Source organism: Polypterus senegalus, chromosome 15 (assembly GCF_016835505.1).
Source record: "Polypterus senegalus isolate Bchr_013 chromosome 15, ASM1683550v1, whole genome shotgun sequence".
Lineage (NCBI taxonomy): Eukaryota > Metazoa > Chordata > Cladistia > Polypteriformes > Polypteridae > Polypterus > Polypterus senegalus.
Window position 1 is genome coordinate 66,605,049 of NC_053168.1, and position 24,750 is coordinate 66,629,798.

General features: G+C 40.2%; 1 protein-coding gene across 2 annotated transcripts in view; it reads right to left on the minus strand.

The window, feature by feature from the left end:
* Positions 1 to 7,496: 7,496 nt before the first annotated feature.
* rundc3b (RUN domain containing 3b) overlaps positions 7,497 to 24,750 on the minus strand; it is a 241,720-nt gene continuing 224,466 nt past the window's right edge. For both annotated transcript variants that reach the window (XM_039737021.1, XM_039737022.1), the window contains 2 exons: positions 13,377 to 13,498; positions 7,497 to 9,449 (listed from right to left, as the gene is read on the minus strand). In XM_039737021.1, the coding sequence (XP_039592955.1) occupies positions 9,304 to 9,449; positions 13,377 to 13,498 (268 nt within the window). In that variant the 3' untranslated portion in view covers positions 7,497 to 9,303. The remainder of the gene's footprint in view (positions 9,450 to 13,376; positions 13,499 to 24,750) is intronic.

Sequence of the window (24,750 nt, forward strand, 5' to 3'; positions counted from 1 at the left end):
CTCCCTTTACATGGCGACTTCTTTTTTATTTCGGGTACTGTGCGACTTTGTGAACATGAGCTTTCGAGTTTCTCCGACACGCTATGTCACTCGATCAACTTCTTTTTGTTGTTTATACCACGGTTTATTTGAACAAATAGTAAGTTCTTCCTTTGCCTCCACTTGGTATTCGCTGAAATTCTAATATTTTCCCCCGTGCTTTTCCCATTGTCTTTTCACAGAAGGCTGAGCTTTAGGGCTATTTATGTTGATTTGCATATTCAAACAGGCGTAATTCTGGGAGGAGTTGGGGGCGGGACAGGAGGCGCGTGCACAAGTATTACTTTTCACGCTGACCGGGATTTATGTAGCGAAAGTTGGAGTACGCACAGATTCCTGCATCTGGATTTCTCTGTGCGTAAGCACATTTTGCCGTTTGTGCGTACGTCACGTTATAGTGCGAATTCTACGCACGGCGTTATGCATGAGGCCCCAGGAGTTTGAGATCCCTGCCCTAAGGTATCACTCTGATGGACCGCTTTGGTACCTCTGTTTTTATTAGTGTGCCTCAGGAACCTTTACCATGTTTTGAATGATAATTATTCTTACTTTTTTAAATCATTATTATATGAAAATTATTACTTGTCTGTATATGGCTCTGCTGTGATTAATGTGATAATCCTCTACTGATTTTCTAATTTGGGTCCTCAGATTAAAACATTTCAGAATTCTTGGACTAGATGATGTGAAACAGCACTGCGACAAGAAACTGTCTGACTTGGTGGAAAGTGCACTTCTACACTTCTTTTATGTTCTGAGAGGCAGGGCCATCTTAACACCATCATAGGCCCCCGGGAAAAGTAGTGCGCTGGGACCCCTGTGTTGATAGCAAAACAGAACCTTATGTAGGCATCAGAAACATCATGAGCCCCTATGTTTCTGGGGCTCCCAGCCAGTGCCCATATGTTAAGATGGTCTTGATGAGATGGAGAGGTTGAGAACATGCACTGATACAGCACGTTGCCTCATCCACCACACAACGAACCACCTCCGGATATGGAATTAGGACAGCCATTCAATGGGTGACGCCTCAGCACCACACCATGCCTCCCCATGACTGTTCAAGAGATAAATAAAATGCAGTTTCCTTGTAACTTACAGTATTTGTTTACATACATGTTCTTTATCGAATATTCTATTTAATTGAATGTCTTAAAATATTCAAAGTCAAAAATTTATAGTTACAGTGGTAATCGGGAAGAGGAAAACTTCATTTTTATTGACCAGAAGCATTATTTTTTTATGATGAGAGCGGCCTCAAGTGAGAAGAGCTCACAAAAACAGGCCTAGCATTATATCTCAAATTATAACCAAATATCTTAAAGGATACGTTTGCCATTTTCCAAGTCAAAATTATTATTTTTTTCATAATCACGATGTACATTATTTTCCCATGGGAAATTGTGTTCTAAACTAGACATTTTTTTAAATGATAACAATATGTTGTCCATGCTTGCAGTTTTTAAAAGGCACCCGTCCAAGTATAAAGCAAAATAAATGTGCCAGTTTTTCAAGCCAAGAATGTTGTCGAGGATTGATTTGTGTCTTGAGATTGCAGAAATACTGTTAAAAAAAAAAAAAGTTTTAGTGAAATGCTACCATTTTTAAAGAAGTTCAGCAGTGCGCTTCACATCATTGCCCGTCTCCCTTCACATCAACCTTTCATCCCTGGGTGTGTGGCTTTCTGTCGCTTATGCTCTTGTATCACTCCTGTCCCAAAGGTATCACGTGAGCTGAATGACTTCTGGCCTGTCGCTCTGACGTCACATCTGATGAAGACCATGGAGTGGCTGCTGCTTCACCACCTGAGGCCACAGGTCCACCATGCCCTCGACCCTCTGCAGTTCGCATACCAGGAGAAGGTGGGAGCGGAGGATGCCATCATCTATATGATACACCAATCCCTCTCCCACCTGGACAAAGGCAGTGGTGCTGTAAGAATTATGTTTCTGGACTTCTCTAGCGCCTTCAACACCATCCAACCTCTGCTCCTTAGGGACAAGCTGACTGAGATGGGAGTAGACTCACACCTGGTGGCATGGATTGTGGACTATCTTACAGACAGACCTCAATATGTGCGTCTTGGGAACTGCAGGTCTGACATTGTGTGCAGCAATACAGGGGCGCCGCAGGGGACTGTACTTTCTCTGGTCCTGTTCAATCTATATACATCAGACTTCCAATATGACTCGGAGTCCTGCCACGTGCAAAAGTTCGCTGATGACACTGCTATTGTGGGCTGCATCAGGAGTGGGCAGGAGGAGGAGTACAGAAAGTTAATCAAAGACTTTGTTAAATGGTGCGACTCAAACCACTTACATCTTAACACCAGCAAGACCAAGGAGCTGGTGGTGGATTTTAGGAGGCCTAGGCCCCTCATGGACCCTGTGATCATCAGAGGTGACTGTGTGCAGAGGGTGCAGACCTTTAAATATCTGGGAGTGCAGCTGGATGACAAATTGGACTGGACTGCCAATATTAATGCTCTGTGCAAGAGAGGACAGAGCCGACTATACTTCCTTAGAAGGCTGGCGTCCTTCAACATCTGCAATAAGATGCTGCAGATGTTCTATCAGACGGTTGTGGCGAATGCCCTCTTCTACGCGGTGGTGTGCTGGGGAGGCAGCATAAAGATGAAAGACGCCTCACGCCTGGACAAACTTGTTAAGAAGGCAGGCTCTATTGTAGGAGTAAAATTGGACAGTTTAACATCTGTCGCGGAGTGATGGGCGCTGAGCAAACTCCTGTCAATCATGGAGAATCCACTGCATCCACTGAACAGGATCATCTCCAGGCAGAGGAGTAGCTTCAGTGACAGACTGCTGTCAATGTCCTGCTCATCTGACAGACTGAAGAGATCATTCCTCCCCCACACTATGCGACTCTTCAATTTCACCCCTCTGGGTAAACGTTAAAAGTTAACATTATTAAAAGTTATTGTCTGTTTTACCTGCATTTTATCACTCTAATTTAATATTTTTTTTTATCAGTATGCTGCTGCTAAAGTATGTGAATTTCGCCTTCGGATTAATAAAGTATCTATCTATCTATGAATGCTACCATTGTTACTTTGGAGTATTTCCAGTGGTTAGGACATGGTTCTACTTCCAGTTCACATTTATAGCACAATGGATTTCTTATTGTCATGTCTCAACAGAGTGTGTATGGAGCAGTCCGCTCTCCTCACGCTCAACCACAGCCACAGGAGTAGGTGTGAATTCTACGGAAGATGTAGAAGCTTATATAAGCGTGAGTTGCATTTGGTGCATTCGATGTTAATGTTGATTTATTTTGTTTTATAATTGTATCTTTCATTTTTCTATTCTTTAATATGTAAAGCACTTTGAGCTACTGTTTGTATGAAAATGTGCTATATAAATAAATGTTGTTGTTGTTGTTGGTGAGATGGCACATGCATGCCCCTTTACATTTTGTTGGCGCTTGAATGCACCTCACTTCTCACTGTGAGAGACCTGTAAGCAGCAAACACACAACTTCAAAAGGAAGCAAACGCCGCAGCTCAACAACATGCAAGTGAAACACCTCAGCAATGGAGGGGACGGCTTGAAGTTTTCACTAAAACATTGTCTATCTGGAGGTATTTCCTCAAGACAAAGATTAATAGTGTCTTCTTAGGAAAGCCAGTGGGGCAGCAGGCGCAGGTGGGTCCACATCCTCTGAACTGGGTAATTCTTAAGAGTTAGCTGACGCCTCTCCAAGTTCACAAATATAGTAGAAATTCCCCCAGAGGCCTCAAGCCTAGTTTACACTTGATGAGTCCACACTGGGCATGAAGGCCCCTCAATGAAAATGACATCAAATCTGGAGAACAACATACGCTGCTGCTGTGTATCCAAAAGGGTGAACTTCAAGGAGAGGCTGGTTACGCAGATTCCAGAGTGATAAAGGAAGGGTGCAAAAACATGTGAAATGCATCATGTAGGTCTCTCACACACGAGAACATTACACTCGCCATTCCTTCACCACTTTTGGTCAATGGGCCTGACACTCCACCTTCTCCTTTTCTGATTCTTAAAAATCAATAATTGCAGGCACAACTCTGATTCCATCAGGAGAGTCTCACATCCTCTGCTGTGACATTCTTAGCTATGCGACATTGACCAAACAATATCACTTATTGACTAGAAGAATACTGAACTGAACAAGTATAAATGTGTCTTGGTCAATCCCCGAATGTGTTTTGTGGTACAGTCCGAGTTTACACGCTAGGTTTTAATCCAGTCTTGATGCGCTTCAGTGTCTTGTCTTGTTCTTTGTCACTGAAGTGTGAGTTGCTTAACGCTCAGCAGATGTTGCTGCTCCTCATCTTCTTCCATCCATTCATTATCCAACCCGCTATATCCTAACTACAGGGTCACGGGGGTCTGCTGGAGCCAATCACAGCCAACACAGGGTGCAAGGCAGGAAACAAACCTCAGGCAGTGTGGCAGCCCACCACAGGGCACACACACCCACACCAAGCACACACTAGTGACAATTTAGAATCCCCAATACATCTAACCTGCATGTCATTGGACTGTGGGAGGAAACCGGAGACCCCGGAGGAAACCCACGCAGACAACATGCAAACTCCACGCATGGAGGACCCAGGAAGCGAACCCGGATCTCCTAACTGTGAGACAGCAGTGCTACCCACTGAGCCACCGTGCCGCCTTCCTCATCTTCTTCCTCCCATTGTTGTAGTTATCACTTTGTTATTTGATTAGTTTGCCATAAACACACTCTAGTAACATTTATCAAGTGTTTTAAAATAATTTTCAAACAGAGCTACCAGAAAGTGTCAAACAATTAGTATGAATCGTACAAAAAAATAGACAGTCCGGTTTTCCTCATTTTAATAGTTTTAGTGGAATTCAAAGCAAACAGTAAACAGAAAAAAATAAAGGACAGAGATGGATAATACACTCGAAAAGAATTCATTTCTCGTCTGTGATGTTTTGTTTAAGGCTTAAGTCTCTTGCTTATATTTCTTAAAGTTTCTATGTTATCACATACACTAAGACGCAGGTTTAACATACTGTAAGTCCTTAATGGACAGAAAACTATGTCTTTAAAACCTTTCTGCCTGACAGTTCATGCCCTTGTCTAGCTGTCTATCTAACAACCGGAGATCATTCTGTTGTCAGACCAGAGAATCAGCAGAACATTTATCCGCCTTCCATGAACATGTTAGCCTTGTGGGGTAAAACAGAATCTTCCATTATGAATGTAGCTAAAGTGAAACCGACATTCTATGCAAAATAAGCGAAAAACGTCTGTGAAGTTACCATTAACATTAGTTTACATTAGGCTCTTACATGCATGACCCACAGGTATGTTTGCTGTAATTCATGCACATATAATAAAATTCAATGATCAATAAATACAATAAATTCAAAAATAAAATGCTGCTTTTAGATGGTAAAGAGCCTTTAGAGGGGGAGCTGTGTGACACAACAAAAGGCTAGTTGTTTACACAAATAACGACTTACATTTGATTATGAATTCTGAACACACATTGGACGATCTTCTTGATTGCTGGCATGCATGTCTCCATCTTTGTCATTTTTGCCTTTTGCATTCCACACCGGTCACTCAGTAGATATCGTTGCTCTTCTTCTTCCTATGATGGTGCTCTTCATCATATAAGTGGCTTCTGTGATTTGCTTGACGTTCAGAAAATGTCGCTGCTCTTCTTCTTCTTTCTGTCATAACACTTGGTTTTGTGATCACTTTGATCACCATAATAAACACACGACCAAGGTGGCTGTTACATAAAATTTTTGTATTCTTATTCCAAAGAAGGCAGGCGCCTCTTCACCCAATGACTGCAGACCAGTGGCACTTACGTCTCATATCATGAGAGACTGGTCCTGGACAATATGGGTCCTCTTGCGGTGGACCACCTGGACCCATTGCAGTTTGCCCATCGGACAAGGATTGGAGTGGAGGGTGCAATTCTCTCTCTGCTCCACAAGGCTTATACTCACCTGGACAAAGCTGGCAGCGCTGTCAGGATTATGTTTTTTGATTTCTCCAGTGTCTTCAGTACTATCAAGCCATCCATCTGTTAAGGGGTAAACTCAGAGATATGCAGGTGGATGAGCCTAAGGTGCCCTGGATAATCAACTATCTGTCGGGTAAGCTGCAGTCTAAGAGACTCGAGGGCTGTGTTTCTGATACGGATGAGCAACACTGGAGCACCACAAGGAACAGTCCTCTCTCCTCTTCTCTTTACACCTCACACTATAAATATAACACCAGGTCATGTTACTTGCAGAAATTCTCAGATGACTCTGCACTTATGGGGTGTATCGATAAGGGGGGATGAGACAGAGGAGAGGAGTTGGGTGGAGAAGTTTGCTTATTGATTCAAAGAGAATTGTCTGCATGTTAACATCAGCAAAACCAAAGAACTGCTTACTGACCTTTACTGAACCAAAGAGCTTCTGTGTCCAGTCACTATTCATGGAGTGGTTGTAGAGGTGGTCCACTCCTATAAGTCCCACATTAATGACAGGTTGGACTGGTCTTGGAATACAGAGGAACTACAGTGTATAAGAAAGGGCAGAACTGACTCTTTTTCCTTAGAAGTCTGTGTTCCTTTAATGTGGGAAGTGACATCCTTCACATCTTCTATAACTCTGTGATGGCCAGTGTGATTTTCTACACTGTGGTGTGTTGGGCTGGTAACCTCAATTCAAGAGAGGCCCACCGAATTAACAAGCTAATTAACAGGGCAAGCTCAGTTATAGGACGCACTCTGGACCCTCAGTAGGCCATAGCGAAGGAGAGAATTAAAACCGAGTACCACTGTGAACAATGCTGCACAACCTCTCTCTGATACACTAATGCTAAGTACTTTCAGCTAATGAATTTATACAGCAAAAGTGTGTCAGGAAACACGACTGGGGCTCATTTATACCAAACAGCAATACTTCTGACTTGGCAGTCCCAGTCCCAGTGAGGCCTTATGCAGAAGTTTCCTTCCTCTTGAATTGTCCTGCTTTACAGTCATTCTGGTGTGTGTTTAGACCAAAGTGTGTGTGTACTGTATATATATTTATTTAAATATCTTCTGTGAAAAAAAACAAATTTCCCCCTGGTGACAAATTATCTATCTAGCTATCTGTCTAGGTCATAACTTGATCTTCTCAATTGTCGACATGCACTTCTATGTCTTTGTCTTCTTGAACTTGACGCTCCATTTTAAACTGTAAAACACAGGCACTGTATGTTTTAAAATGTATGCCTCACTTTAGGACACCATCCCATAGCAAATTAATGTACACCAAAAAATAACTTCAGCATGGAGAAAACCCGAACTTCTCGCTGAAGTCGAACTCATCAAGTTCACTGGAACAACCTCAGCGATCCCTAATGCCAGATTTAAAAGGTACTTTATAATTCATTAGGTTATGATTCCATACAAAGAAAACTAAACATTTCAGTGCTTTTTTGTTCTTTCTTTATTTTATTTGAGTTACAATTGCAATTGTATGTTTTCTTCTGCAGGCTCACAGTAGCATGATTTGGATGTGACACAATACAAACAGATAGGAGAAGGTTTCTTTAATGGACCAAAAGACCAACTCAATATAGTTCAACCAAGACGTGGTTCACATTTACTATAAATGAACTAATAATACAGAAAATAAAGCAAACAATTACATCTTTTGAGAATGGCATATGAATAAAAACAAGAAACAAACCTTTACAGGATATTTTGACTTGGACAACGGTGCTGAGGGACAGTATGGTGGCACAGTGGTTAGTGATACTGCCTGACAGCTACAGGAGCCTGAGCTCAAATGCCGACCCAGCCACCGTCAGTGAAAAGCTTTCATGTTGTCCAAGTGTCTGTGTGTGTTCTTCTAGCGATTCTCAACGTTTCCTCACACATTCCAAAGATGGTGAAGTTACTGGGCACCTATGGATTGTCCCCATTGTTGTTCAGTGTGGATTGGCGTCTCCTCCTTACATTCAATATTCCTGGAGTAGGCCTCAGCCCCCAATGGCCCCGTTTTATACAATGAATGGATCTTCCATTCCATATAATACCTGCCATATGCTATTTGGGGCAGTGAGTAAGCCAGCACTTTTCTTCATAGCAACATACCTCTTCACTTTTATTATTATTATTAATGACTGAAAATGGCTAACTTTGATGTAAAAAAAAAAAAATGTTAAAACACAAAAGCCAAAATAGATATAATGTATACATTACTGACAAGACTGGACAATAAAAGAAAATTAATTAGAAAATAATGTAGGATCTAATGCAATAGTACCATGTAAATTAAAATGGTGCCCGTAACTCTACTACTTGCTTTGGCTGTGTGCCACGGATTGATTCATACATATTAAAACCTTATTAAAAATGTTTCTATATGATGCTAGTTAAAATAACAACAAAAAAAAAAGTCTTAAGCTTCCACACAAAATAAACTTGGGAGCAAAAGCAAACTGTTTTCACTCTCATACGTTCTCTGAGTACATTCAAGACAGCTCACTCAATGCATGATGGGTCAAGAACACGGCCGACGGGATTAAAAAGCGTGTTGAGCTGATGAAAACACAAAAAGCTGTCTCTTGAAGAATGAATTAGTTTAGACTTTCCACATTCAAAGATGACTGACTGTTATAAGTTATCTGGCTGATAAGAGCAAAGACAAATGCTTCTAAAATAAACAAAGGTGAACGCAAATACTTGTGGCAAAGAGTGATGTCACTTGAATTGACTTGACTTACTCATAACTGAACATTTGTCATGTCTTATCAGTTAACTGACTTGTATTTATGATCAAGGATAGATTTTTCTTTGAACCAAAAGTGAAAATCCATTATACTGTATATTGTAAATCAACAGTTGCATTCAAGGACAGCGGAGCAACTGGTGGCTTGTGACTACAATTTGCCTGAAGGTACAAAAATAGCATTTCATTTATTGCATTTATGATAAAACTATACCAAACGAGAAGTAGCTACACACGGATTCCCTCAATGATGCATAAGAAGACACAGAGAAAACCCCTCATGTGGACTCTGCCTTTTATTCCCAACACCAGTACGCTGTACAAAGTTCATAAGCCTTCTTCATAATATTTCAAATGTCTCACTAAGTCCAATGCACACCAGGTGTACTATAGCAAGTGACGCCTCTAGGAAACCTTGTAACATTATTTCTCATATATTTTGGCAAATGGCTTGGCGGAATGTAGGAGTAGCGTGTACATTCATCTTCTTCCCCAGGTGCTGAAGTTATCATGAGGGCGTGAGGCCGGGGCTTGTCATCTCTGTAGTGGGGCTTGCCAGACATTCGCTTGACTTAAGACTGGCTAGCGACTTGTAGCTAGCCACCGATGTCAAAGAGCCACACAAACCCAATAAAGAAGGAGTGTCTTCCTTGCCTAGAAAAATATAATGTGAAATATAAGTACATATGTGGTGCAGATCAACAGATTTTTACAGAGTTATTGTTTTCTCTTGGGAGCGAAATATTATATTTTCTATCCATTGCTGCTTTTTCCTTCATGTGTGGTAGGCTGTAAAATAAAAGTTGAACCCAGACTTCATGCTGGTTCTTGGCATCACATCCAGGCAGTCTGTAAGACACGTGGCAGACCCATGACTCAAGAGAAACACTTCGACTGGCAACAGATGCAAACTGAAATGAATCAAAAGAACCGAGTCCTCCAAGAGATCCAAAGTGCCAGATGAACTCAAAGCCTGCAACTGTTTGAGGAGTCATGCGCTTGTCAGGAACAGCAAGGAGCTATCAGGTGACTAATATACACTTCTCTTCCAAGCAGGAGCAATTTTGATTTTGAAATTAAGAGAATATTTTGTGCATTGGGACAGCTGAATATTCATTTTTCGGTGGTCTTGTAGGACGCCTCAGTTAACAGGATGGAAATTTTGCAAATGAGTCCAAGCCTGTAAAGCACACAGCTGCCTGCAATGAATATACTTGTGAATTTGTTCATTTCTTTTAATTACCAAAGCTGTTTCAAAACAGCACTTTCTTTAAAATGCATCCTTGTTTTCTTTGTGAAGAACCTTATGAGGGTCCTTTCTATAAATATGTTCATATTTAAAATAAACCTTAAATGATGGCATTGTAAACTTAAAATCGAGGTATGCAGTGTATTGTATATCTGTGTATTGTTCTACCGCTGTTAGCCAAATAAAAGGTGGCTGTATGTTTGGCATGTGTTGCTACGTACACACTTTTTATTAGAACAGCAATGTGATTCTGTCTTTTTATCAGTGTAAAACCTCTCAGAATCACCCATGGATCCATGTTTCTAATCATATCAAAATTTGATATATATGATGCAGGTACAAATGTATTTATGAAATATTCTTCTTAAGTAGGGCGGCACGGTGGCGCAGTGGTAGCACTGCTGCCTCGCAGTTAGGAGACCCAGGTTCGCTTCCTGGGTCCTCCCTGCGTGGAGTTTGCATGTTCTCCCTGTGTCTGCGTGGGTTTCCTCCGGCGCCCGGTTTCCTCCCACAATCCAAAGACATGCAGGTTAGGTGGATTGGCGATTCTAAATTGGCCCTGGTGTGTGCTTGGTGTGTGGGTGTGTTTGTGTGTGTCCTGCGGTGGGTTGGCACCCTGCCCAGGATTGGTTCCTGCCTTGTGCCCTGTGTTGGCTGGGATTGGCTCCGCAGACCCCGTGACCCTGTATTCGGATTCAGCGGGTTAGAAAATGGATGGATGGATGGATTCTTCTTAAGTTTCCTTTACACTGGATTTAGGACTTCTCTCACTGTCATTTAATTTCTGATAAACTAATACTCTTTTCATTTTCTGACTTTACTGAGTTGCCATTGCTTTTTTTCCACTACTGTTTATTTTCAGTAATACTAGGGGGCTTTACCCACTGCTCGCTTCACTCGCCAGAAGACACTCAATGTCAATGGGGAATGGCTGAGTGAACGACACAGGCGGGTAACAGACAATCAACTCGCTTATTAATATTGTTCTGTTTATTTATTATTTATGTATTGTGCTGTGTTCTCTTATCTTCTTTGTGTTTTGTGGGTGGAACCCCGAAGAGGCAGGGTGACCCTGATGTCACCACAGAGATGAAACAGCAGATCAAATTGCAATAAAATGCACAAAATACGAATAAATACAATTAGTAGTAGGTCCAATTAAAGCTGAAATAAGAAGTATTGTTAAACAAATGATAAAGGAAAGGTGGCAAAAACAATGGGAGGAAGAAAGGAAGGGACAATGGTATTACAGAGTTCAGAGGAAAGTGGGATAAATGAGATGTACAGTGAGGAATAGAAATGATGAACGATTGATAACACGACTTAGATTTGGACACACTGATCTAAACAGTTCACTTTATAGGATAGGGAAACCACTTCCCAACTTACCATATATACTCATGGATAAGTTCTCCCCCATATAAGTCGGTACTTGATATTACAGTATATTTTCTGGTATTTTATAATGTCGGTCGTATAAGTCAAATGTGGAAAACTCATGCTATTGGTCCAAGGGATTATGATATGCTAATGCCCACCTGAGAGAGTAACCACGGAGCACACAGCCTATTTTTTCTATGTGAGTGCGGCAATACGCTGTATCAGAGCGTGCTCCTAACCTCTCTCTCTCTCTCTCTATTGTGCCTACGTGACCACACGGTAATCACTGAACTATTTCGAAGCAACGTTTGCAATGATTTGTGTTTTTTTGTATCTCACACCCTCATACATCTTTATCGTAAGAGCATCCCTTATCTACAATGGAGTGTTCAATCAGAAGAAAATATGAAGCTGGTTTTAAATTAAACGTCATTGAAGTAGTGAAAGAAATTGGTAACTGCGCTGCTGCAACAAAATTCGATGTGTCTGAGAAACTGATGCGAGATTGGAGGAGGAAAGAAGATGTAACAAAAAAATAAAAATTGAAGTGTCGCATTTTTGAACGGGCGAATAAGTTGGGGTCTGATTTTATGATCGATTTATACGTGAGTATATGGTATGTAGATATTGTGGAAAGGCAGAAACAACAGAACATGTGATATTACAATGTCAGAGGTATGACAAGGATAGGAAGATTTAAGTAGAAAGCCTCAGGGAACTTAGAGTGAATCTTATTTTGGAAGATATTTTGCAGAAGCAAACAGGATGCATTCTATTGGTGTATATTACAATTTTTGAAGGCCACCGAGTGTGGGGAGTGAGAGGATATAGTAATGAAAACATTCTTATCCATACTCCATACCAGCTGGTGACAGCAATGCACCAAACTCTTGTTTGCCAAGTGTCAGTAAAACAAGAAGAAGAAAAAGAAGAAGATCCTTCTGTGCTTCATTGTCGTTTGGAGTGTATTTCATTTACTGTGAGTATTGATTATCTGGCTTCCCGATTAACTGCTTTTGGATTTTATTCTTGTTTTATGGATTTGGAGTACCTTTTAGGCAAATGCTTTATTCTTTTTTTTGGTCATTTTTATTCTTCTCATGTTTATATAAATACATTTATATTTTATAAAGATTCTTTGTGGACTTGATTCTCATGCCAATGTTTTTTTTATGGTTTTTTTTTTCCTTTGATGGGCATTTTGATAGATTTTGGGACATTTAAAAGTCACCCTGCCTTTGATGAAGCTTTTTTCTGGACAGGCTGAGGAGAGCCCTGGCCTGTTATATAAGTGTTTTTCACAACCTCTCACCATTTTTCCACTTTGTGTAAAGGTCCATTAAGAAAGAACATTTGAACTGTTGCTTTTTTATCCTTTGAACTTTGAACCTATGCTGGCTGGGATTGGCTCCAGCAGACCCCCGTGACCCTATGTTAAGACATAGCGGGTTGGATATTGACTGACCTTAATGGCAACAATAGTGAGTGAGTCCTGTCTGACAAAACGCACTCTAGTTTCTGTAACACTTGCTTGTTAAACTGGTCTGTGCGGTTGGACTGTTGAGATCTTGTTATTTTACTACATTTTGGTGTCATTTTACTCTTAACTTAAATTGCATATTAAATTGATCTCAGGTTGTGACTCAGTATATGTGCCACATAGAGCATTTGTGTACCACCTGATATTATGTCTTTTGATGACCCCACTTTGACTAAGTTGTGATTCCAAGTTTGAGGACAACTGATCTAATATGTGTATTTCAGTTTTCTTTTTGATGAATTTCTTTTCTACATACCGGTATTTGCTGGGTTAACAATGATTATGACTATATTATCTCAAATGACACAGTATTATCCAGAGTGAAATAATATTATAAACACCTTCTCCAAAAAGGATCCACTTGAGCTTGCTCATTATTGTGACCAATAGTCATCTCTCAGTGCATACATACCTTCACTTCGTGAACTTGAACCTTCAAGTTTTCCATCTATGTCTTGTAAGTGAGTTGGGTCAAGTGAGGTCTGAGATAAACTAATTTCTGCTGACAGCTGCTCCAGGCTGTGGAAGCTCTTCCTGTGAAATGGAGGAGAACAGTGAATACAAAAAAAGAGTCAGAATGGAGTTTGGACAATAGAAACATCAATATACCACTTAAGCAAAAAAACAATAACCCCTCCTGCCCGTTATGACTGAAACCCCACCTTGGAGAGAAAGATTCAAATCTGGTTACAAAACAGACTTGGAAGGGGTCAGAATGCCAGGTTGTGGGGAAGTGTCTTTGTCTGACTTTGGGCAGTGGTGAATCATTTTTCTACCAGGCAGTCCAATCATTACATTTAAACTTGTTAATAGTTTCTACAACTAATGGAACTCTTAGACATGAGACTACAAAACTGCATGTTGGCCCACAGTAAACCCCTAATTGCATTTCGGTAATAGAATGTAAATGTCTGGGTTCCAAACAATGTGTTCAGTTTAAAACAGCTATGTATATTAATCAAAAATGTGAAAAAACAGCACCACAGTAGTTTGTGATATGGAGATAGAATAACATAACATGACATTCTGAGCCAGCTTTATTTCATTCAGGGTCCAGAGGGACTGCAGCCTATCCTGGTGGCATTTGTTGCAAAGAAGAAACCAACCTTAGACAAGGTACAAGTCCACTGCAGGGTTCCTTTTGCAGGTATTAATGATGCCAATTTATAGTTACCAGTGAGATACACTTAATGTGGGAAGATAGGCCCAGTGAAATTCCCATGCAGACAGTGACTGGGTACAGGACACTAGATTCAAAGGCAGCAGGACCAGCCACTGTGCCAGCAGAATTAAATTTGAAAGTTAAAATATAAATATTATAGATATTAATAAGAGGAGACGACTAGCTGCAAAACTAAATGGACAGAGTTACTGGAGTAACAGAACATGGCCTTTAGTCCATGGATGCGCTTACTCTCTTAAATCAATGTCAGGTTACTCAACTTTTTGTTTTGGGGCATGTCAGATTTGATGTCAAAGTTGCATATCTCGTTGCTGTACTGTGTCAAATTACATGACTGGAAATCACTGGGAAAGTCTACTTTACAGACAGTCTTAAGACTTTTCAGCACTTCTGTTCTAGGTCCGGTTTCAGCAAAATAATTTATTGGGTACTACAATTTTGTTATAAATCTTGTGGCCAGTAGAGTAACCATCTCTTTAAGAATTTCTCCACTAATGCATGCCAAGTGTAAGCGAATGTCTATGTCATTTGTATTTGTGATCATTTTAGTGAGGATGGAGATATTTCTGTAAACAATGTGAAAATGCTAGTGTGCACAGAGACTGTTTTAATTGAAAAAGGGCATTTTTAAATGAAAATGCAGTGCTGTGGGCGTAGGCTTCAAAGTTGTTAGCAGTGCATAATTTTTGTTTGGATCTGACCATTTTTGATACAGATTGATGAAGAACATATTGTATTGAGTGCTGCTTAACACTCATGGTCTGCAAATCCATAGTTTAACATTATTTAAGGACTGCATTTGCTTCTGATTCAAGGGTGTGGTTTTACCTGGCCTCTCTCCTAGCAGTGAGTAAGTGGATTATTTTTGAAACTGGGGATCTGAAAATAATTGCCGATGTTTGGATCACCCTGGGTGGGTGAACTGACATTCTCTAGGGTGAGATATTTTCAGACCTTAAATTGCTGGTGTAAGTTTTGGGGTGGTGTTCAAATACTGAGATAAAATGCAACTTAAATTTTCTCATTCTCATTTGTGTGTAAAGGTATCATAATGTTTTCAATTACTTGTTGAGTGTTTTCATTTTTGATGTAGCAACCTAATTTCTCAATTTTGTATGATGTAGCAAATTCCACTTTTACTCACCACATCTGTGGCTGCTTTGAAATATAAGTTCCCCACCTATGCTTATATGCTTATTGCAGCTAGAAAGTATAATTTCTATTGTAGATAATGAGGAATGGTTAGGAAAATCAATTAGGTTACTTTTAGCAAAGTATTTAACATGCATATAGTAAAATAAATGTTTTAATAAATATTTGAGGCACAATTATTTACAGATGGCAACTATATTGTGTAAGAGAAAGCCCGTTAAGAGCAGGAGTAGCAGGTGGTTGCCTCAAGGAGATATCGTTTTCCTTAGTAAAGACTGCAGAACTATTCCGGGATTTTTAAAATGACAAACGGTAGGGGTTCTGGATTGCTTAAACATCTGATTCTGTTAGAGGGAGTTCTAGTGTGGAGGTGCTGAGAATCTAATAGACTAGTCCTGACCCTCAAAATGGCTTAAAAGCCCCATCCAACAAGTCTGGATTTTAACTCGGAGCTAGGAGGAGAGTTGGACAAAGGTTCTCCGGTGGAAGAAAGAGGTACAAGGAATAGTAGAAAGAAGGCACTGGGAGTAAGAAGGGAGTGCACTGGGGCAGATTTTTGTGGTAGGTACAGTTAAGGAATCCATTCCCGGGCTCCCGGACATTTTTCATTCTGCATTCCCGGGAATGAAACTGCTGTAATTCCCAGGAAACCGGGAATGTCCAAGCTCGCATATATAGCATGTAAAAATCGATCAAGAAATAACATAGTTATAGTTGAAAATAATTAAATGGCATGGTTTTTTGGCCCATGGTGTAGTGTGTTGCTCATTAATTCAGTCAACACCAGACCAGCAGCAGTCAGTCATCCCGGCTCAGTGGACTGGGAGGAGTCCGCACTCTGCAGCTAATGAATGCCGGGAAGGGGCAGACTTCATTGACGTCTGTCAGACAGGGATCTATCAAAGTCTGCTCTTCACAACACATGTTTGTGGAAGTGTATCATGGCACGAACAAATACAATTTCCGAGGACCTCAGAAAAAGAGTTGTTGATGCTCATCAGGCTGGAAAAGGTTACAAAACCATCTCTAAAGAGTTTGGACTCCACCAATCCACAGTCAGACAGATTGTGTACAAATGGAGCAAATTCAAGACCATTGTTACCCTCCCCAGGGGTGGTCGACCAACAAAGATCACTCCAAGAGCAAGGCGTGTAATATTCAGCGAGGTCACAAAGGACCCCAGGGTAACTTCTAAGCAACTGAAGGCCTCTCTCACATGGGCTAATGTTCACGTTCATGAGTCCACCATCAGGAGAACACTAAACAACAATGGTGTGCATGGCAGGGTTGCAAGGAGAAAGCCACTGCTCTCCAAAAAAAACATTGCTGCTCATCTGCAGTTTGCTAAAGATCATGTTGACAAACCAGAAGGCATTTGGAAGAATGTTTTGTAGACGGATGAGACCAAAATAGAACTTTTTGGTTTAAAAGAAAAGCATTATGTTTGGAGAAAGGAAAACACTGCATTCCAGCATAAGAACCTTATCCCATCTTTGAAACATGGTGGTGGTAGTATCATGGTTTGGGCCTGTTTTGCTGCATCTGGGCCAAGATGGCTTGCCTTCATTGATGGAACAATGAATTCTGAATTATATCAGAAAATTCTAAAGGAAAATGTCAGGACATCTGTCCGTGAACTGAATCTCAAGAGAAGGTGAGTCATGCAGCAAGACAACGACCCTAAGCACACAAGTCGTTCTACCAAAGAATGGTTAAAGAAGAATAAAGTTAATGTTTTGAAATGACCAAGTCGAAGTCCTGACCTTAATCCAATCGAAATGTTGTGGAAGGACCTGAAGCGAACAGTTAATGTGGGGAAACCCACCAACATCCCAGAGTTGAAACTGTTCTGTACAGCGGAATGGGCTAAAATTCCTCCAAGCCGGTGTGCAGGAATGATCAAAAGGTACTGGAAACGTTTAGTTGCAGTTATTGCTGCAAAGGGGGGTCACACCAGATACTGAAAGCAAAGGTTCACATACTTTTGCCACTCACAAATATGTAATATTTGATAATTTTTCTTAATAAATAAATGACCAAGTATAATATTTTTGTCTCATTTGTTTAACTGGTTTCTTTTTATCTACTTTTAGGACTTGAGTGAAAATCTGTTGATGTTTTAAGTCATATTTATGCAGAAATATAGAAACTTCTAAAGGGTCACAAACTTTCAAGCACAACTGTAGATGTATTAGGCATCCTTTTAAAATGAAAATCTTTATAAACCCATTAATAGGAACCTAGAAGGTTGATAAGCTTATCGTCTTCCACCTATTTTTGTTACTAAGATCTACATTAACCTTCTTTCTTGTGTTTATTAATTTAATTACTTTGTTTTATTCCACTTCTGTTTTCCTGGATTTATTTTAGGCCAGGGAAATTGCATGAAATTATCCCCTACAGTATACAGCTGACAATATAAAACCCTCTGAAAATTCAAAAGCCAATTGTATTCCATTAAATATGATAAATCTTCAGAATGAAAGAAATGCTGCATATGATTGTCTTTTAAGGGTGCAATTATCATCTCTTCCTTAGAGTGTCTCCAGCTTCTTCTACTTCTTCCTCCTCATCTTTTCCCACTTCTACATGGGGTCGATGTGCTTGATCAACCTTCTTCATACAACACAGTCCTGCACCTCATCCCCCATCAGACTGTTTTCCTTCAAATCTTCTTTTACTCTTTCCATCCACTCTTAGAGTGTCCCCAGCACTAGATCATATTCTAAGTGAATGTTGAACAACCAGATTTCTAATTATTTGACAGTAAGAGTGGCAAATAGTGCTGGGAAAAATGCATATGGGAGGAATTATGGCTGCAGTTATACTTTATGACTAACCAAGCCAATATACTGCAACTTCATTTATTTTTGAAATTTGGTAACTTATCTTGTATAGTCTTATTTTCAGTTTTTAAAGACTGTGAAGCTATCACTTGTCTCAGTTGTTGCCAGTTTCAGTTCTTCAGTGCTGGATGTTAAAATGCTGCCAACATCTTTTCAAGTGGGCTCTAATCATTTTCATTTCACACTCTATTTTATGCTCCACTGAATTCATTTTACAGTCCATTTTATGCTTCATATACTCCATGCAATTGCTAAGGTGCAAAATCTCTTCTCTCAGATCAACTGTCAGGTCTTTCAGTTGCAAATCATATTCTATACTATGTTTCATATTATTTTCTGGAGGTGCATTAGTTGGTGTTGACGATGACGGTCACTGTTAAGGTTGTGTGTGGTTATGAGACTCTGCTGTCAACTGGTCAGGTAAGTCAGTTTGAGTTGTTTGTTGTACACCGTGTTCAGGTCTCTTCTGCAATTGTAGTCATGGGCTTACCTAGACCTACATTAGGACTTGTGTCCAATTCCCCAGAATCCACCTCCATCTGTGATTGGTCAGATGAAACCACACCCCACTTTGATTTAGGATAATCTTTTGGCACTTGTTTAGGGGCCCTGCACACTCTGTACCTTACTAAAAAAAATTAAAATGTGAGATAAGCAAAAAATGAGATCACAAATAAAAACTGTGATGTCGGGAAGAGGTTGCCCCAAGCATCTATGCCCAACATCCAGCCAAGTAAATCTACTCTTAAAAAACAAAGGCACCAAAACAGTCTTTAAATGTGCAATGGCAAGCTTGATTAGAATATGTTCAATACTGAATTTTAATGTAAACAGGAGTCAAACGTAGTTTAAGGGCTTAGCGTTTGTTTATGGTTCCTGGAAAAAAAAATTACATTTTCACCTCTCTTCAAAGCCTTATTTTTATTAAGAAACTGCCAAAATCAATAACAGCTGCAAAGCCTGATGGCACACATTTAATAACTAATGGCTATCAAGAGCAGTACTGTCTTAGTAATTTTATTCCGAACCAGATATGTTACTTCATTAAAAAAAATATTCAATCATACTGAAGCATCTGGAGGGCTCTACATATTTTACAGGTAATGAACCTTTTATCCAGTGCATATTAATTTTAAAATGACAAGAAAGTGTGAAATGTGTCCAAATTAATTCATCCATCTATTCATTAGGATAATTAGAGTTATTAAGAGCATCTACTTAAATTAAACACATCAAAGTATGAGCTGAAATCCTAATTTGTCAGACAAACCAGAATAATCATTTTATTTTACTGTTTAAATCAAACTTCAAGTTTGTGGGGAATCAAATCCTAATCTACCAGGCAGGAGTCAAACCCTGTACACAAATGCAGCAACTGTATGCTGTAAACAGTCTTGTCATTTGTATCGGGGAGTGGCTTTGGCTTATTGTGGTGTATTATTTTGCGGTTGTCATCTACTTGCACTTTAGTTTGCCACAACTATGATTGGTTAGTTGAATTTTGTCTTGAATGTATTAAGTTTTAATGTTGGCTTATTTTCCCTAATGTTTTTCAGTGTGTACCTTCCTGTAGTCATGCTGGGACAATCAGTAGTGCAACCTACGGGTTATTAGAACTTCAGGGTTAATTATATATTAAATTTAACATTTTGAAAAAAGGAGGCTAAGTCCATTTCAGCAAGAACATAAACATAAAATCAATTAAATGCTAGCCTCGAAAACATAAACCTTTAGATTTTAAAAAGTCAATTCTTTCTTTATGTGGCAGTTCTTTGATTTTACTACATTCGGCAAGAGTATGCTGGTGACTGCAGAATACACAAGGCTTTTAAAGGCACAGGCAACAGCAACAGTCTTTTTGACCAAGGTTTCTCAAGAGTCCTTTTCAGCAGCATCAGAAATACTTGTAGTGAAAATACTTCCTGATTTCTGACTGTACTTAAGAGGAGACCTACCCTTGTCGGTCTTTTCCTTTTTCTTTGTGCTACCTCTTGAAGCCTTTCCATAAATAGGATGCATAAACATCTTAGCCTGTCGATGTAAAAAGGTAGTTAAATCACTAATATCTGACTCTTTGTCTGGATCTAAGATATCAGCAAAAAAACTATCAGCTACATAATATCCTACGAAGAGCTGTTGCCTCACTCAAAAGACAAGAAGAAAATGTGCAGTAGATCCAAAAATGTCCCTTATAGAAACTAAACTAAACAAAAACTATATGATATTCCTGCTTAACCCGGATTCACAGAGATTGTTTTTCTTGAACTGCAATATTTGTGGATATTCTTCCAACTTGACATCAAGGTCACTGAACCTAAGGAGAAAGTAACTGACCTAAAGTGGAATACAGAGTTGAAGGAACATATCCAGCTGTCCTTAAGGAAGCACAAGTTTCAATTAAACAAAAGTAGACACAAATGGATGAGTGTAAATATAGGACAAGAGATTCCCACTGCCCAGGGACATCAACTCTAGAGTTAGAGATGTCTACCTGTTTTCAGACTGCTGCAGAGCTGAAAAGAGACTGATACCTTTAGTCTGATTTGCTGGAATGAGAAGCCGCAGTGACGAAATCTATGCCCCACCTCAAAAACAATAAAGTCAATAACAAAAGAGGACTCTCTTCTGGGGATAAAATACACATTTACAGCAGTGATAGGACATCTTGGATGGTTTGTTATCTTGCTGATGTTCAGGCAGCAGCCCTCCCAGGGCATATGCATTAGATGCTCCTTCTTAGAAATGTTTTGTTATACAGTGCATCACATCACTTTTTCCACATTTTGTTATGTTACAGCCTTATTCCAAAATGGGTTAAATTCATTTTTTCCTCAGAATTCTACACACAACACCCCATAATGACAATGTGAAAAAAGTTTACTTGAGGTTTTGCAAATTTATTAAAAATAAAAAAACTGAGAAATCACATGTACATAAGTATTCACAGCCTTTGCTCAATACTTTGTCGATGCACCTTTGGCAGCAATTACAGCCTCAAGTCTTTTTGAATATGATGCCACAAGCTTGGCACACCTATCCTTGGCCAGTTTCGCCCATTCCTCTTTGCAGCACCTCTCAAGCTCCATCAGGTTGGATGGGAAGCGCCGGTGCACAGCCATTTTAAGATCTCTCCAGAGATGTTCAATCAGATTCAAGTCTAGGCTCTGACTGGGCCACTCAAGGACATTCACAGAGTTGTCCTGAAGCCACTCCTTTGATATCTTGGCTGTGTGCTTAGGATCGTTGTCCTGCTGAAAGATGAATCGTCGCCCCAGTCTGAGGTCAAAGCGCTCTGGAGCAGGTTTTCATCCAGGATGTCTCTGTACATTGCTGCAGTCATCTTTCCCTTTATCCTGACTAGTCTCCCAGTTCCTGCCACTGAAAAACATCCCCACAGCATGATGCTGCCACCACCATGCTTCACTGTAGGGATGGTATTGGCCTGGTGATGAGCGGTGCCTGGTTTCCTCCAAACGTGACGCCTGGCATTCACACCAAAGAGTTCAATCTTTGTCTCATCAGACCAGAGAATTTTGTTTCTCATGGTCTGAGAGTCCTTCAGGTGCCTTTTGGCAAACTCCAGGCGGCTGCCATGTGCCTTTTACTAAGGAGTGGCTTCCATCTGGCCACTCTACCATACAGGCCTGATTGGTGGATTGCTGCAGAGATGGTTGTCCTTCTGGAAGGTTCTCCTCTCTCCACAGAGGACCTCTGGAGCTCTGACAGAGTGACCATCGGGTTCTTGGTCACCTCCCTGACTAAGGCCCTTCTCCCCCGATCGCTCAGTTTAGATGGCTGGCCAGCTCTAGGAAGAGTCCTGGTGGTTTCGAACTTTTCCACTTACGGATGATGGAGGCCACTGTGCTCATTGGGACCTTCAAAGCAGCAGAAATTTTTCTGTAACCTTCCCCAGATTTGTGCCTCGAGACAATCCTGTCTAAGAGGTCTACAGACAATTCCTTTGACTTCATACTTGGTTTGTTTGCTCTGACACGAACTGTCAACTGTGGGACCTTATATAGACAGGTGTGTGCCTTTCCAAATCATGTCCAATCAACTGAATTTACCACAGGTGGACTCCAATTAAGCTGCAGAAACATCTCAAGGATGATCAGGGGAAACAGGATGCACCTGAGCTCAATTTGAGCTTCATGGCAAAGGCTGTGAATACTTATGTACATGTGCTTTCTCAGTTTTTTATTTTTAATAATTTTGTAAAAACCTAAAGTAAACTTTTTTCACGTTGTCGTTATGGGGTGTTGTGTGTAGAATTCTGAGGAAAAAAATGAATTTAATCAATTTTGGAATAAGGCTGTAACATAACAAAATGTGGAAAAAGTGATGCGCTCTGAATACTTTCCGGATGCACTGTACATATCGTGCCAGGTTGGTGGTCAATAAACCATAACACATTTAAAGGTCTGGGAACAGCAGACACAAAACTTACAAAATGATCTTCTAGAAAGTTCTACCTATTTTATATGCTAATCCAAGTAACAGTAAGAAGATCGAGAAGTTTAATTTGTTGGTCAAATCTAGGGGAAAGAAGCATATGTTTATATGACATTGGTACACTTTTTGGGACAGATATGACTTTGGACTCCACTAGGGTTGGTTGCGTTAATACATCTGGTAGATTATGCACCAGTTACCTAAGAACCTTGTCAATGAATGTCTGATTAGCAAAGATTACTAGGGGAAAGGTACCGTCATACAACAGCTTAAAAAAAGAGAGAGACCGCAAATCAGTATACCGTTGTGAGAAAGCCGGGGTCATGAGTGATATGCCCAAAAAATACAATATGGTGAGGAAAATAACAAATTAGTGAGTCCTGGGTGGATATATTTAATGTTCCTCCAGAAAAGTAGAGAGCAGGGGACCCAAAAGGTACCTGAGATGCCTGAATCTTGACTATGAGCCAGAACCTTGCGCCATGATGTCCGTCTATCAAGTGACCACAGTCAACACGCCATGTGACCATGCTCTGGAAAGGTATAATGTGGTGGCCATTCTGGGTCCATGGGAACAATGGGGGATTGTCAACAATCAAAACAATTGATTCAAAATATACTGTCAATTTACTGTGGAACCGGACATCAAAATGTTGCTAGACTTCCTGCCCACTTGGTGGCAGACAGAAGTTTCTCTTTGCAAAAGGAAGGACCAAGTTACATCCTCACAGGAGAAAGAAGCATCACAGTTCTGACCTTTAAAGTAGAACTTTAAGAAAAATGTTAACATTTCATTGGCTGCAAATATAACTACAATATAACTTTCATTTATAAATGAAAATACTTTTGTTTCTTTATTTATTTATTTATTTATTTTCTTACTTGTTTATTTGCTGCCAAACAAAATTTCATATTCCTTTTGGCTTATGAAACAGACTAGAGAAAGATAATCGGGAAATATTGCCTTCTGCTGGTCAGAGCCCAAAACGCTTACCACACTTACGCTGAAATGTATGATGCACCAACTGTTAGAATGAAAGGTGTAATATATTTTATCCTCTTTAATAAAACCCCAGTGTGCGTCCAGGTGTCCGTGTGTGTGTGTCTTCTGGTGAAGTGCACATGCGCGGGGCATCACAGCACGTGTTCAGTCTCTTCCTGTGCATTCCCTGTGTGTGCAGAGAGAGAGAGAGAGAGACACACACACAGGTGCATGCGCGCGAGAGGCAGACACACATGCACACACGCACGCAGGCAGGCCCGCGCAAGAGACACACTCTCACACACACACACACAGGCAGGCCCGCATGGGGGACAGACACACACGCACACACACACACACACACGCACGCCCGTGACAGAGACAAACACGCCTGCCCGTACGCACGCACACACAGGCCCGCGACAGAGACAGACACACACACAGGCGCACGCGTGCATTGTTGCAATGTTACTTTTCTTGGTTGTTTATTAGATTACGGATTTTTCAAATGTTCATTTTTTTCCCTGTGCTTACATACAATCCTATGGGGGAAATTACTTTGGTTCCACTGTTTTACTGTCTGACAAAATTACAGCCATTTTATGGAAATACAAACCAGTATTACTGAGAGAGAAAATGAAAGGCACACAATACAGTGACGCATATTAGAGCCACATGCAAGGTCCCCTGCCATTTAATATAGACTGTTCCTACTAATGTTTATTCACTACTGTTCTAGCGCCCGTTATTGTAACAGGCTTAATGTCTAGTTAATATATAACATAACAAAATGCAACCTAACAGAAGGCTCACAGACGGTGCCTTGCAGACTTCAGCACTTCTTTAGTGATGAACATGCTGTACCTAATGGTTTAAAGCTACAATTAGGCACATTGCATAACAAAACATTATGTTGTCAAACTTGTCTCATCTAATTCAGGAGACAGATTGCATTTGCAACAAAATGCATTCCAACACTCTGAAGCACTGCAAATGCTAGCACTGCTACAGGAAATATAACATATAATAGAAAAATACAATGAGCATCAGTTAAAATGTAATCAGTAGAACAATTTCAGGATTTGCTCTTTACTTTCCATCTCTAACTACTGTTCAGTTCTCACTGATGTACTACTAGTCTTTTCTCAATTAATATGTATTCACTAATTAG